Source organism: Narcine bancroftii, chromosome 3 (assembly GCF_036971445.1).
Source record: "Narcine bancroftii isolate sNarBan1 chromosome 3, sNarBan1.hap1, whole genome shotgun sequence".
Lineage (NCBI taxonomy): Eukaryota > Metazoa > Chordata > Chondrichthyes > Torpediniformes > Narcinidae > Narcine > Narcine bancroftii.
Genome location: NC_091471.1, coordinates 26,562,875 through 26,576,814, shown reverse-complemented (window position 1 = coordinate 26,576,814; position 13,940 = coordinate 26,562,875). Strand labels below are relative to the sequence as shown.

General features: G+C 41.7%; 1 protein-coding gene across 5 annotated transcripts in view; it reads left to right on the top strand.

Moving 5' to 3' along the window:
* LOC138757029 (E3 ubiquitin-protein ligase RMND5A) overlaps positions 1–13,940 on the top strand; it is a 133,616-nt gene that overhangs the window by 100,673 nt on the left and 19,003 nt on the right. For all 5 annotated transcript variants that reach the window (XM_069923646.1, XM_069923647.1, XM_069923645.1 and 2 more), the window contains one exon: positions 458–592. In XM_069923646.1, the coding sequence (XP_069779747.1) occupies positions 458–592 (135 nt within the window). The remainder of the gene's footprint in view (positions 1–457; positions 593–13,940) is intronic.

Here is a 13,940-nt window from a genome sequence, read left to right as displayed (position 1 = left end):
AAGATAAATAGCAAGGAAACTTCCTATTAATGGAAGGATAAGCAGCTTAAGGACAAAGATATAAAATAATTGTCAGTAGACCAAGGGCCTGTGTGAGGAAAAACTATTTTGTACATTCAAGGGACTGTTTGAAAGAACACTGGTTCCATTCTTGCTTTTTGAAACTAGATTTTAATGATGGAAGGAACTGAAGTTGATCTGTGATTTGACTTCATTCATAAACTGTTCTTGCTTATGCAGTGGTGCTAAAAGGAATATTGGAGTTTGTTGTAAAATGTGAAAAAAAAATTAGTGTTCTTTCAGTCTGCCATAAAAACATACAGCACAGGAACATATCTTCAGCTCACTTGACTTTGGTCTTTTTTATGATGAAGGGGAATTGCACAAGTACTAAAATAATGTTTTATTAATAATGCTTTTAGAAGACTAAGTTTCGCACTTGTATTTAATTAAACAGAATTTTGATGCTGACATCAATGGAGTTGCAGTGGATGGATGCTGGCAAACTGACAGCCAACGTCTCCTCAGTGAGGTGATGGTGGAACATTTCTTCAGACAAGGGATGCTTGATGTGGCAGAAGAACTCTGTCAGGTAAGGTAATAGATACTGTTGTAGTTTGCATTGCGCAATTGGTGTTTACTTATTTTTAAGTTGTGTGATATAACAAGTTAACAGGGGCCATGCCACCCAAATACACCAATTAACCTACTAGCCCTGTATGTATTGAGAGGGTGGGAAGAAAGAGGAGCATTCGGAGGAAACCTATGCAGTCTCAGAATATACAAACATCTTACAAAGACCACTGAATTGAACATGGATTGGTGGCACTGTAATAGCATTGCGCTAACTGCTATGATAACTGTGCCGCCCCTTTGTCTTTTTAGTTTTAAATATTTTTATTGATTTTCACAAATAAGCATACATGTACAAAACATTAAGGAATGCATAATAATAATGACAAGTTGGATAACTCACCAAACTATAAAAACACATAACGCAACTATGATACACATAGAATTTTAAAAATCATGTTTAGCATGATTCTAAACCCCATCCCCAACCCAAGTTGTATGACTAAAGAAAAAAAGTACTTAGTTCGTGAAGTAAAATGGCAAATATTAAAATTTGAAAATAATATTATGCCTGGAGTTCAGGAATGGTCTGCTCAACATTTGAAACCTTATTCTTGAATTATTAATTGAGTAATGGATCTTTCCAAATTTAAAGGACATAATGTCCCTCAGACCTTAAGCATGTGTGGGCAGGGCAGAATCCTTCCAGACAAACAATATTGCATGTCTAGCCAGAATACAACATTTAATTGGAGTTAAAAGAGTATCATCCTCTCCAGTTGTACCAAAAAGAGCAACCAAAGGATTAGGCTCTAAATTTACATTAAGAATTAAAGATAGGTCTTGAAATACCTCCCTCCAGTATTTTTCAAGGCTTGGACACATCCAGAATATACCAGGTAAAGAATCCTCTCAATTTATTACACCAAGAATTTACATCTGAATAGATACAAGATCATTTGACTTTAGACATATGGGCTTTATGTAGAACTTCAAATTGTTACAAGCAATGACGGGCACAATAGTATTCACCAGCTTAAGGATTAGATCTCAGACCTTGTCCATTAATGAGAGGCTTATATCCTGTTCCCAGGCATTTTTAATTTTAACTAAAGGGGCATGTCTCAAACCCACTAACATCATAAATAATAGATATTAAACCTATGTGAGAATACTGTCGCCTAAATAATACATCAACAATGTTCGCATCAGGTGCCCAAGGAAAATCGGGTGTCTGAGATTCAAGAAAATGTCTGAATTGTAGATATCTGAAAAAATGAGTATTTGGTAAATTGAACTTTCCAGAAAGCTGTTCAAATGATGCAAAACTTTTATCAATAAAAAGATCTTTGAAGCGTTCAATACTTAATCTAGATCATTCATGAAAAACAAGATCTTGCAAAGACAAATGATCCAAAGCAGGGTTTAACCAACAATTAAAATCCCCACCAAGTACTGGAAAGTATAAGATCGTATCTGGTAAGGAAGAAAAAATATTTTTAAAAACCCAGATCATCTGCATTAGGGGCATAAATATTACCAAAAATGACCATTTATCTATTCAATTTCCCTGAAACAATAATACAATGACCATTTGTTCCTGTTAACACTTTGTGATGAACAAAAGGAATATTTTGATTAATAAGAATCAAAACTCCCCCTGGCTTTAGCCTGGAAGGAGAAATGAAAATGCTGCTCCCTCCACTTTGTCATAAAGTGGAAATTATCACAAGTACGAATATACATTTCTTGTAAAAATACAGAAGTAGCTTTAAGCTGTTTAATGTGAAAATGCATTACTCCTCTTAACCAGATAATTCAATGCTTTTATGTTCCAACTAATAGAATTATCCATAATTTTCCATAATTAATATAGATTGATTAATACAACTAATATCTAGCCACCAGGTGGCAGCCTTAAGGCAAAAATATGAAACTGATGTATGACACAGTCATCGTTTTAAAGATTCCTAAAGTCAAAACAACCTTGAGAAAGAAAATCCCACCCCCTCCCCACTCCTCCCTCCCTCAAACCCAGATAACTGCTAAATATTTTGCAGCAAACTTAACAAAATAATCCATTTCACACCAAATTAATTCTCCCTGCAAAATCTGCTGATATTAGCTCTATTACTGTTAAATCTAAATATAAGCAGCTCTTCCAAACAATGATTAATTATGACTACAATCAAAACAATGATTTCTTTTAAAATTTCTTGTAAAGATTTAATCGTTCAATAAATTTAATAGAAAGAAAAATATTACAAAAATAATATTACTAAAATAAATTACTATGTATTTCTTAGTATTGTTCTTGTAAGAATTTAACAGAGAAGGAAAAATAATACTTGTATGAGTACAACCCTAATATTATCCCAGAAAAAGCAAAATGAGAAAAATTGCCCAGGCAAAAAGAACCAACCAGTTCTCGACCAGCAAATATTATCTAATAAATGTTAGAAATCTTAAAAGTAATAATATTCAATCATCTTCAATCCTCAAGTAGACGTTCCCGCTAGCACAATGTAGTAGTGAGATCTTCTAGGTAGCTCCGAGCCTCTTCAACAGAGCACAATAACTTCTTCTGACCATTACCTTTAAACCACATTTGTACAGCTCCAACATTATTTTTCTGTTTTCACTGTGCTGCTTCATGACTTCGGAACAGTAATCTTCTACAATTCTGATATGCTGATTGCGATATTCAAGTGTCCCTCTTTGTTATGCTTCATGAATCAGACTCCTTTATTTGATGATGATGTAGCCGAAGAATGGCCAAATGTGATATCTGCTCAGGAGCCTGCTTAAGTATTAAAGAGTGATGAGCTCTATCAATAATGGAGGAGATGAAAGAAGCTCCTTCCCAATGACCTCATAAAGCAGCTCAAAACTTTTGTAAGTTGCCCCCTTTGTATAGATTCAGCCAAGCCCAGAATATGTAAATTCTGTCGTCTGCACCTGCCTTCTAGATCAATGACTTTTGCTGTTAGTTTCAAATTACTGTCACTTAACATGGAGCATGTATTTTCCACTTCATCAACACGGTTAATTAAATTGCTCAATTTCTGCTCAACAGATATCAAACGTTCACCATGTTCTTCCTTTAGTTTTTAGACTAGGACTCCCCCAAGTACAAGCCGGAGGAGCACCATTCCACCTGATGCTTTTACCGTCAGCGCTGGGGAGCGCAAGCTCCTAAGTGCCGACAAACGTGTGACTACCATGGGAAACGACCTGGCCAGCCACCATTGATGGCTGCGACAGCTGGCCACGTGGACAGCCTCCTTCACGTTACCAACAAATCCACCATGCTTCCTGGTAGACACAGGAGCAGAGCTGAGCGTCCTGCACCCCACCGCCCTCTAGAAACGCACCCGATCTCATGGTCCCACCCTGCGGGCAGCCAACGGTTCTGCCATCAAGACCTTCGGTACCCGCAGGGCGCAGATCCAGATCAGGAAAAAGAAATTCCGCTGGAAATTAGTGTTAGCTTCATTGGGTATTGCGTTGTTAGGGGATGACTTCCTGAGGGCACACGGACATGAGGGCAAGAGGCTGATCAACGCTTGCACCTTCCATTCAGTGCACCTGTACGCCACGAATGCCTGCAGGCCCGAGATCGTCGCCATCGCCACTTCCAGGGATGAGTATTTGAACATACTCCGAGTTCCCTGGCATCCTTCAACCACGATTCAGCGCCACCTTACCCCAGCACGGGGTATACCACCATATCTCCACGCAGGGCCCCCCGCTGCACGCCAAGCCCAGACAACTTCCGCCCAAGAAGCTGCAGCTGACAAAGGAGAAGTTTTCCGGGCTGCAGGAGTTGGGGATCATCCATTGCTCGGACAGTGCCTGGGCATCCCCTCTCAAAATCCTCTGGGGGCTGGAGACCTTGCGGCGATTACTGGCGTTTGAACAACATGACCACTCCGGACAGGTACCCTGTTCCACTCATTCAAGACTTCTCGGCAAATCTCCACGGCGCGCAAGTCTTCTCCAAGGTTGATCTGGTGCGGAGATATCATCAGATACTGGTCCACCCGAGGTCATTGGCAAGACACCGATCATCACCCACTTTGGCCTCTTTGAATTACTGCGTATGCCCTTTGGCCTCAAGAACGCAGCTCAGACTTTTCAGAGCCTCATGGACGCAGTAGGTAGGGACTTGGACTTTGTGTTTATCTACCTGGATGATATCATTATCGCCAGCCGCAACCATGAAGAGCACAAGGCCCACCTCCGTAACCTGTTTGCCCAACTGGCAGAGATTGGCCTCACGGTCAACGTGGCCAAGTGCCAGTTCGGCAAGCAGATGCTGCAGTTCCTGGGGCACACCATCTCGGCAGCAGGTGCTGTCCCGGCTCCAAAGAAGGTCACGGCTGTCCAGAGGTTCCCCAAGCCAACCACCCTCAAGGGCCTGCAGGAGTTCATGGGGATGGTGAATTTTTATCATCAGTTCATCCCCGGCGCCGTCTGCACCATGCGACCGCTGTTTGTGTTGATCGGCGCTAAGGAGAAAGTGCTGACCTGGTCAGAGGAGGCAGAGACCGCTTTTGCTGCAACAAACGCAACTCTATTGGTGCACCCACGCCCAGAGGCGCACATGGCGTTCTCGATGGACGCCTCAGCCATGGTAGTAGGGGGCGTACTCGAGCAGTAGCTCAACAGACATTGGCGTCCACTGGCCTTCTGTATCAAACAGCTGTGCCCGTCGGAGCTCAAGTCCAGTGTTTTCGACTGGGAGCTCCTGGCGCTGGACCCAGCCATCCGGCACTTTCGATACTTTCTGGAGTGCAGGTCCTTCACGGTGTTCACAGACCACAAGCCCCTCACAGAGGAACTCGCGATGGACAAAGATCCCCGTGGTCGGCTCGCCACCAACGCCACCTCTCCTAAGTGTCGGAGTTCACCACTGGTGTCCAGCACAGGGCAGGCAAAGACAACATCGTGGCGGATGCGCTCTTTCGTCTGGCAATCAATGCTCTCGCTACACACAGTTGGCACAGGCCCAGAAGCTGGACACTGAGATGCAAGCTCTCCGGACTGCCATCTCTGGTCTCGAGCTCTAAGATATTCAGTTGCCCAACAGCCTGGGCACGCTGCTCTACGACGTCTCCACCAGCTCGTCGTGCCCGGTGGTCCCATCTCAGTGGAGGTCGAGGGTTTTCAGCTTAGTCCATGACCTAGCCCAACTCTCGGTGAAGACTTTGGTCTGAATGGTGGCAGAGCGGTTTGTGTGGCACGGGCTTAAAAAGGTGGTGGTCGAGATGGCGAGGAACTGCACCAGGTGCCAGGTCTCCAAGGTCTACCGGCATACGCAGGCCCCAATCCAGCAATTCGACCTGGTAGTGTGGAGATTTCAACACATCCACGTTGTTGTCGTAGGCCACCTGCCGGTGTCCAGAGAAGCGCACTACCTTCTCACAATAGTCGATCGGACCACGAGATGGTCGGAGGCTGTTCCCATCAAAGAGGCTTCTGCAGAGATGTACGTCAGGAACCTAGTCAGTCATTGGATTGCTAGGTTTGTAGTCCCGGCGGACATCACCTCCATGCTCTGGGCTCATCTGGCAAACCTCCTGGGGGGGGTTAAACTCCATTACACCACAGCCTACCACCTGCAAGCAAATGGTTTGGTGGAGAGGTTTCATCGTCATATAAAATCCGGCCTCATGGCTCACCTCACCGGCCCAGGCTGGGCAGACGAACTTCCCTGGGTCCTCCTCGGCATCAGAACAGCACCCAAGGAGGACCTGGAGGCGTCTTCTGCAGAACTGATCTACGGTGTGCCGTTCTCGCTGCCCAGTGAGTTCTTTGGCCTGGAGCCCAATGTCATGTCCAAGCACGCAAGCCTTTTGGCAGATCTCCGTAAGAAACAATCCTCGCTGGTCCCACCACCTCCCTCGCATCATGGTGTCTGGCCGACACATCGTCCCAGGAGCTGGACTCTGCGGAATTCGTATTTGTTCGGCGTGGCCCACATACGGCACCTTTACAACACCCGTACAAAGGTCCACACAAGGTTCTCCAACGGTCTGGCAGGACTTTCACTTTGGACATAGGGGTTAAAGAAGAACTTTTCACCGTTGACCGTTTGAAGGCGGTGCATTTAGACCTATCACGGCCGGTACAGTCGCCCATGCCCAAGCACCGGGGCCGCCCACCCAAGCAACGGGACATGTAGCTGGTTCTGGGGGGTGGGGGGGGGGAATTGTATGGCAGCGCACTCTATCATGGCGACCCAGCCCCGCGTATAATGCCACTGGTAGGGCAGGCATGGGAAGATGGCGCTGTCTGGGTTTTCTCCCTGTCTCAAGTCTCCTGCCCAGTGCGTGCCTGGGGCAGCGATTATCATGTCACAATGCCCGAGGTGACTGAGCTTATGCTGCCCTTAAAAGGACGCACACTGAGTTTGAATAAAACCAGTCATTTACGACTTTCAATGTGGTGGCTGAGTCTTTCTTGGCCGTGTCCAGCACTACAAGCAAAAGAATAGCAATGAGCAAAATTGGTCCTCTTGAAGATCAGAGTGGTCAGCCAGGAAGAGATGAGGGGAATCGTAAATGGGTTTTTATTGTGCGTCTGTATTTACTCGAGAAACTGACACAGTGCAGGGTAGTGAGGGAAACAAGTCGTGAAGTCATGGAACCTATCCAAATTAAAGAGGAGGAGGAGGTGCTTGCTGTCTTAAAGGTGGATACACTTCCAGGGCCTGACAAGTATTTCCCTCAGACCTTGAGGGAGTCCAGTGCAGAAATTGCAGGGGCCCTGGCAAATGTAAATGTCCTTCATGATGGTTGAAGTGTGTTTGCTTTAAAAAAAACTCCAAAAATAACCCAAAAAATTATAGGCCAGTGAGTCTGATGTTAGTAGTAGTAAATTATTGGAAGGTGTTCTCAGAGATTGGATAGCCAAGGACTGATTAGGGATAGGCAACATGGCTTTGAGTGATAGGGAGTGTTTAACAAATCATATCATTTATCAAGCATGTTACCAGCAAAATTGATGAAGGAAAGACTGTGGATGTTGTCTGTGGACTTCAGTAGGTCCTTTGAGTTTCCCCATAGGAGGTTAGTCAGGAAGGTTCAGTTACTCAGTATTCATAGTAAGGTAGTAAACTGGGAGAAGCTGGAGAGTGGTAGTGGATGATTGCATCTCTGACTAGTGGTGTGTCTCAAGGAATGGTGCCATGCCCATTGTTTTTCATCTGGATCAATGATCTGGAAGATAATGTGGTAAATTTAATCAGCAAGTTTGCAGATGACAGATTAGAAATGTGGACAGCGAGGAAGGCTTTTATAGCTTGCACTAGGATCTGGACCAGATGGAAAAATGGGCTACAAATTGGCAGATGGGATTCAATGCTGACATGTGTGAGGTGTTTCATTTTGGAAGGGCGTACCTTGGTAGGACATGCACAGTGAATGGTAGGGTATTGAGATGTGCGGTAGAATAGAGGGATCTGGGAATTCAGATACACAATTTCCTGAAAGTGGCATCACAGGTAGATTGAGTCGTAAAGAGCTTTTCACATTGGCCTTCAGGAGTTGCAGTGTTGTGGTAAAGTTGTACAAGACACAAGACCAAATTTGGAGTACTGTGTGCAGATCTGGTCACCCAACAACAGGAAAGATGTTAATAAAATTGAAAGAATGCAGAAAAAATTTATGAGGATGCTGCCTGAACTTGAGGAACTGAGTTACAGGGAAAGGTTAAGTATCATGGGAGTTTTGAGAGGTATACAAAATTATGTGGGTGTAGAATAATATGTCTTTTTTCCAGTGAGGTTAGGTGAGATACAAACCACAGGATGTGGGTTATGGGTAAAAGGTGGAAAGTTTAGGGAGAACATTAGGGGTACTTTTTTCACACAGAATGATAGGAGTATGGAATAAGCTGCCAGCTGAAGTGAATGTGGTCTCAGTTTTATCATTTCAGGAAAAAATTGGACCAGTACATGAATGGAGGGGTATGGAGGATGATGGGCTGGGTACAGGACAGTGGCACAAGGCAGAATAATAGTTTGGCGCTGAAAGGTCTGTTTTCTGTGCTGTAATGTTTCTATGGTTCCTAAATTGGTTCTATGAATCCAGGTCACTATTTTAGGATAGATTGGACTTTATACTTTTGCACTTTTTTTCTCCTCATTCTATTGAAAACAGAGTAGAGTTCATTCTTCCTGCACAACTTTATTTCTTCAAATTCTGTGTTTATTTTACCATCTATTTACCCATTTTCCTTCACTTTTGCACTCCTAGCTGTCTGAAAGACATAGTTTCACACAAAAAATTGTGAAATTGTGTGTGTGGGCCCCCCCCACCCCCCCCAGAAGCAATCTTTTGTTATACATGAGTCTCAAAGCACTGACTGAAAAAGAATGGCAGCTGCAGAATTAGTGGGAATGGGGGCAGTGGAGAGAGAAACAAGGTAGTTTACTGCAAGTTAATGTGAAAAATGGTTGAGGCAGGTTTAGAATAGAAGTGGAGACATCAAGTTCAAGCTTATTGTCACATGTACTGAGATCCAGAGACAAATTGTTTAGCAAGTAGACCAGTAGCTGATTCATACATAGTACAAATAAGGCACAGTACAAAAATGCATAGTTACTGGGAGTAATCTGTTGATCATGGAGAAAAGAAAACATTATTTGGAGAGTATCAGCTGAGTCTTAATATGCTGGTTTTCTCACGGCAGAAAGAGTTACAGATGGAATAAACGTAATGTTGCATTAAGAGCCATTTTAATGAGATGGAAAGATGCTACCCCTCCCACTCATAATCAAATGATGGCATGTCTGACTTTGGAAAAAAAAAATTAGATGTTCTACTGCTGAAATTAATCTTACCTTTGTTTCTTTATGGGGTTCTTTTCTTAATTAATTTCAAAATTTGTAAGATGAACGATTTTCTGGTTTGTGACTCCATTGGTTACCTTTTTTTTTATAAACACAGACAGGCCACTACTGATAATTTAAGTCAATAGCCTCTTTAGGGTGGGGTTAGATAAATAGAATGGTAGTTCAATGTTTTTTTTTCAACTTTGTAATATAATATAAGTTACAATATCATGTTATTCTATAACAATGATTCTCAACCTTTTTCTTTCCACTCGCATACCACTTTAAGTATTCCCTATGCAATAGGTGCTCTGTGATTAGTAAGGGATTGCATAAGTTGATATGTGGGTGAAAAGAAAATGTTTGTAAACCACAGTTTTAATCATACCTAATTGACTCATTGTGTGCATAGTTTCATAACTCCAAAGGAAATGCACCAGTGATAATTTTTCTCAAGCAAAATATTTCAGTAACAATTGGGTCTAGAGCAGTGATTCTCAACCTTCCCTTCCCACTCCCACCAGAGTAATGGGAATTATTCTGTCAGCTGCCTCTTGTGGTGGCTCTTCAATGGACAGGAAGTTGAAGCGTGTGATGGACTTGGCTATGATCTCTACCTTCCGTGGTCCTGGGCACTTGGACTACAAAACTAGGATGTGATGCAACCAGTTATAGATGACACTTTCTTTATTCCAATATATCCTAATTTCAAAGTGTTTATCTTCCAAGGCATAAGCTATGATATCTCAAATTTCGATCTCCTTAATCCAACAAATCAAACTCTGTGGTTTGCACTTTGTGTAGTTTTAATTTGTTGATAAAACAAATAAACATTTTGCATAGCTTCCTATTAGGACTTTCATAACAATGAATAATAAAGAATTTACTGTATAATAGAGATATATAAAGATATTAAAAGCTTTCAAAGAGATACACATAAAGTATTTGAGACGAAAAATCTTCAAAGAAAAATTTCTGAAGCTCACGCTTCCTTCACATTCCTATAGAAAAAAAGCGTTAGTCTTGGCAGATATTATGACATATTACACCATCGTCACTATGGTAACATTACAAACAATAATTTAAAACATGGGTCTTAGTGTATGTTAACTATGAAATTTTAATTATTTTTTAAATTAATTTTCATATATGTTGTATTATGGTATTTTAATCTTTGTAAAAGGCTCCAATAGTAAAAATAGGGATAGTTTGGCGATTTTTTTTTAGGGGTGGGGATCGGGGTTGGGGTTGGTTATTAACTTATTAATTTAAGATTATCTATTTTACTAATGTATATTTGTAACAACAGGGTTTGGTATTTTTGATGATATTTTAAAAAATATAAATGAAGTTTTAAAAAAAAAAAGGTACAAACAAAGGCACAAAATTAACTAAGGGTTAAAAACAAGGTTTTAACCTTTACATTCTGGCCCCTAATTATTATAATAGACATTAATGGCTAATATATAATAATTACTCGTGTGCTGTGGCCAAGTAAGCTGGGACATGGCAGCGAGGTCCTTGGGTTATAGGTTTTATATCGGAGTGGCCTTCTCCTATGCAGGTTTCTTACCCGGGATGGAAGGGCCTGCCTCCCCTCCTAGGTCGGACCATACTGCCCGGACCGGGGCCGGGTCCTCTGCTGCTTTCCCTGTGCCCGGACCGGGGCCTCCGCCTACTTCTTTCTGCTCGGACCGGGGCCTCTGCCTGCTTCGCTCTGCTGAGGCCGGGGCCTCCACCTCCCCCTCGCTTCTGCCCGGACCAGGGCCTCCGCCTCCCCCTCGCTTCTGCCCGGACCGGGGCCTCACACCTGCTTCGCTCTGCCGAGGCCACCGCTTCCCCCTCGCTTTTGCCTGGACCGTGGCCTCCGCCTGCCTTACTCGACCGAGGCCGGGGCTGCTGCCTCCCCCTCGCTTTCAATTGCAGGCAAAATCTTCACTAAGATTCTCCTAAATAGAATAATACCTAGTGTCGCCGAGAATATTCTCCCAGAATCACAGTGCGGCTTTCGCGCAAACAGAGGAACTACTGACATGGTCTTTGCCCTCAGACAGCTCCAAGAAAAGTGCAGAGAACAAAACAAAGGACTCTACATCACCTTTGTTGACCTCACCAAAGCCTTCGACACCGTGAGCAGGAAAGGGCTTTGGCAAATATTAGAGCGCATCGGATGCCCCCCAAAGTTCCTCAACATGGTTATCCAACTGCACGAAAACCAACAAGGTCGGGTCAGATACAGCAATGAGCTCTCTGAACCGTTCTCCATTAACAATGGCGTGAAGCAAGGCTGCGTTCTCGCACCAACCCTCTTTTCAATCTTCTTTAGCATGATGCTGAAACAAGCCATGAAAGACCTCAACAATGAAGACGCTGTTTACATCCGGTATCGCACGGATGGCAGTCTCTTCAATCTGAGGCGCCTGCAAGCTCACACCAAGACACAAGAGCAACTTGTCCGCGGAATATCATTTTTAGTTGATCGAATGACATAAATCTACCATTTTCATAACAATCCCCTATTTTAGAAATCCCTTAATTATTCCAAATATTTAAAAATATCTTTTGAAAAAATTAAGAGGATTAATTAATGGTGTTTTTAATTGCAAAAATTTCCACCATTTTCTAACTTGACTTTATTCCAAACATTAATCAAATATTTCAATAATGGAACATCTCTGTCATTAGTCATTAATCTTGGTTCCCACTTATAAATAAATTCCTCAGGTAGATTTTCTCCAATCTTGCTTAATTTAATTTCCACCCATGACTGTTTAATATTGCTGACTAGTGATTGTAATTTTGTTTTGTTTACTTTTCATGTGACATGGCACAATAAAAGCATTTGTCATTTTTATTTTTTTTAACTAGGGAATTGAATACAACAGAAATCAAGATTCATTATTTTTTTTGTCTGATTGGTTTATTGATTTTAATTATGGATATAATAATTCAATAAAATTCAATATCCATGATCAAATAATTTACAGTTGTTGAGTTTTACACCATGGAAACAGGCCCTTTGACCCAGCTCATCCATGCTGAACTAATTCCCTAGCTGAGCAAGCTCTGTTTGCCTGCATTTGTGTAAATCTTTAGCTATAAAATATATATTTCTCAAAGTTAGTTTGTGGTCTGAATACAGGGTCATATCACATTTACAGAGACTCCAAGTTCATTCGGAGATGCCAAGTCTGGAAGGACAAGACCCTAATGGAGCTGATGTGGTTTTTAATTGATTCAGGTCAATGGGTGTCCACACAGCATTATGATGGCAGCTGTTGCAATTAAGAAAGTTCTTCCTCTAGTGAAGTGCTCAGACTTTATGGAGATATTAAGCATTTAAACCTTGAACAGAGATGAGATCAGATGTGTTTATGGATGTGAAGAGATAATTTGGAGGAAGGCAAAGGTCATCTACGACGTTTTGCAGAAATGAAACCAACAGTGGTGACATGATTTCATAGAAACATAAATAAAGGCAGAGAGAGAGAAAAAAACTGACCATCCTGTGAAAGAGACACGAGTAGAACAGTCTCTGGAGACAGGAAGATGCTGTTTTGCATTGCATTATCCTTATAAAAAAAAATAAGTGGCTTTTAAAGTAAGACCACTTTGCTCTTGATTAAGAAAGAAATCACCATGAAAAACAGATTCCGTAACTCTTAGGCAAGATGAGAGGGAGTTTGTGAAATCTCTCGTATGAAGAAGTATCTCTCTGAAAAAGATAACTCGTCAAAAGATTCACGAGTTCAAAAGATTTAAAGACATGATGTTTAGAAGTTTTTCATAATTAATTCTGGACAGTGATTTTTAAAAAGCTCAAGCAATACAAGATGTTTGATGCTGAAGTTTAAAATCGACTTTTCAGACAAGCTCAAATTATAACAGTTTGGATTTTGACACACATTTATCTACATTTCCTCATAGTGGGAATTGTTATTAATAATTTAAGAAAAACTATTATTTTGAATTTACTATTGCCTGGTGAATTCTCCCTTGCTGTTCCTTTTGTTAGTACTAATAAGAGTTTATTACTTCATAACAGTCCGATATTCCTCAAAATCAGTGGTTTTCAAATATTCTTCCCACTCACATACCACCTTAAGTAATCCCTATGCCATAGGTGCTCTGTGATTAATAAAGGATAACTTAAGGTGGTACGTGAGTGGAAAAAAAAGTTTGAGAACCACTGCTGTAGACCCAATTGTTACTGAAATATTTTGCTTTGGAGAAAATTTGCCATTGGCCCATTTCCTTTGGAGTTATGAAACAGTGCACATAACAAGTCTCTTAGGTATGATTAAAACAGTGGTTCTCAAAGTTTTTCTTTCCACTCACATAACACCTTAAGTATTCTCTATGCCATAGGTGCTCTGTCATTAGTAAGGGAATACTTATGTGAGTCGAAAGAAAAAGGTTGAGAACCACTGCTCTAAACTACTCTAAACCTTCCCTATCTTTGTCCAAATCTTATTAATATTGTAGTTGTACCTGCCTATACTATTTCATCTGGTAGCTAATTCTCTTT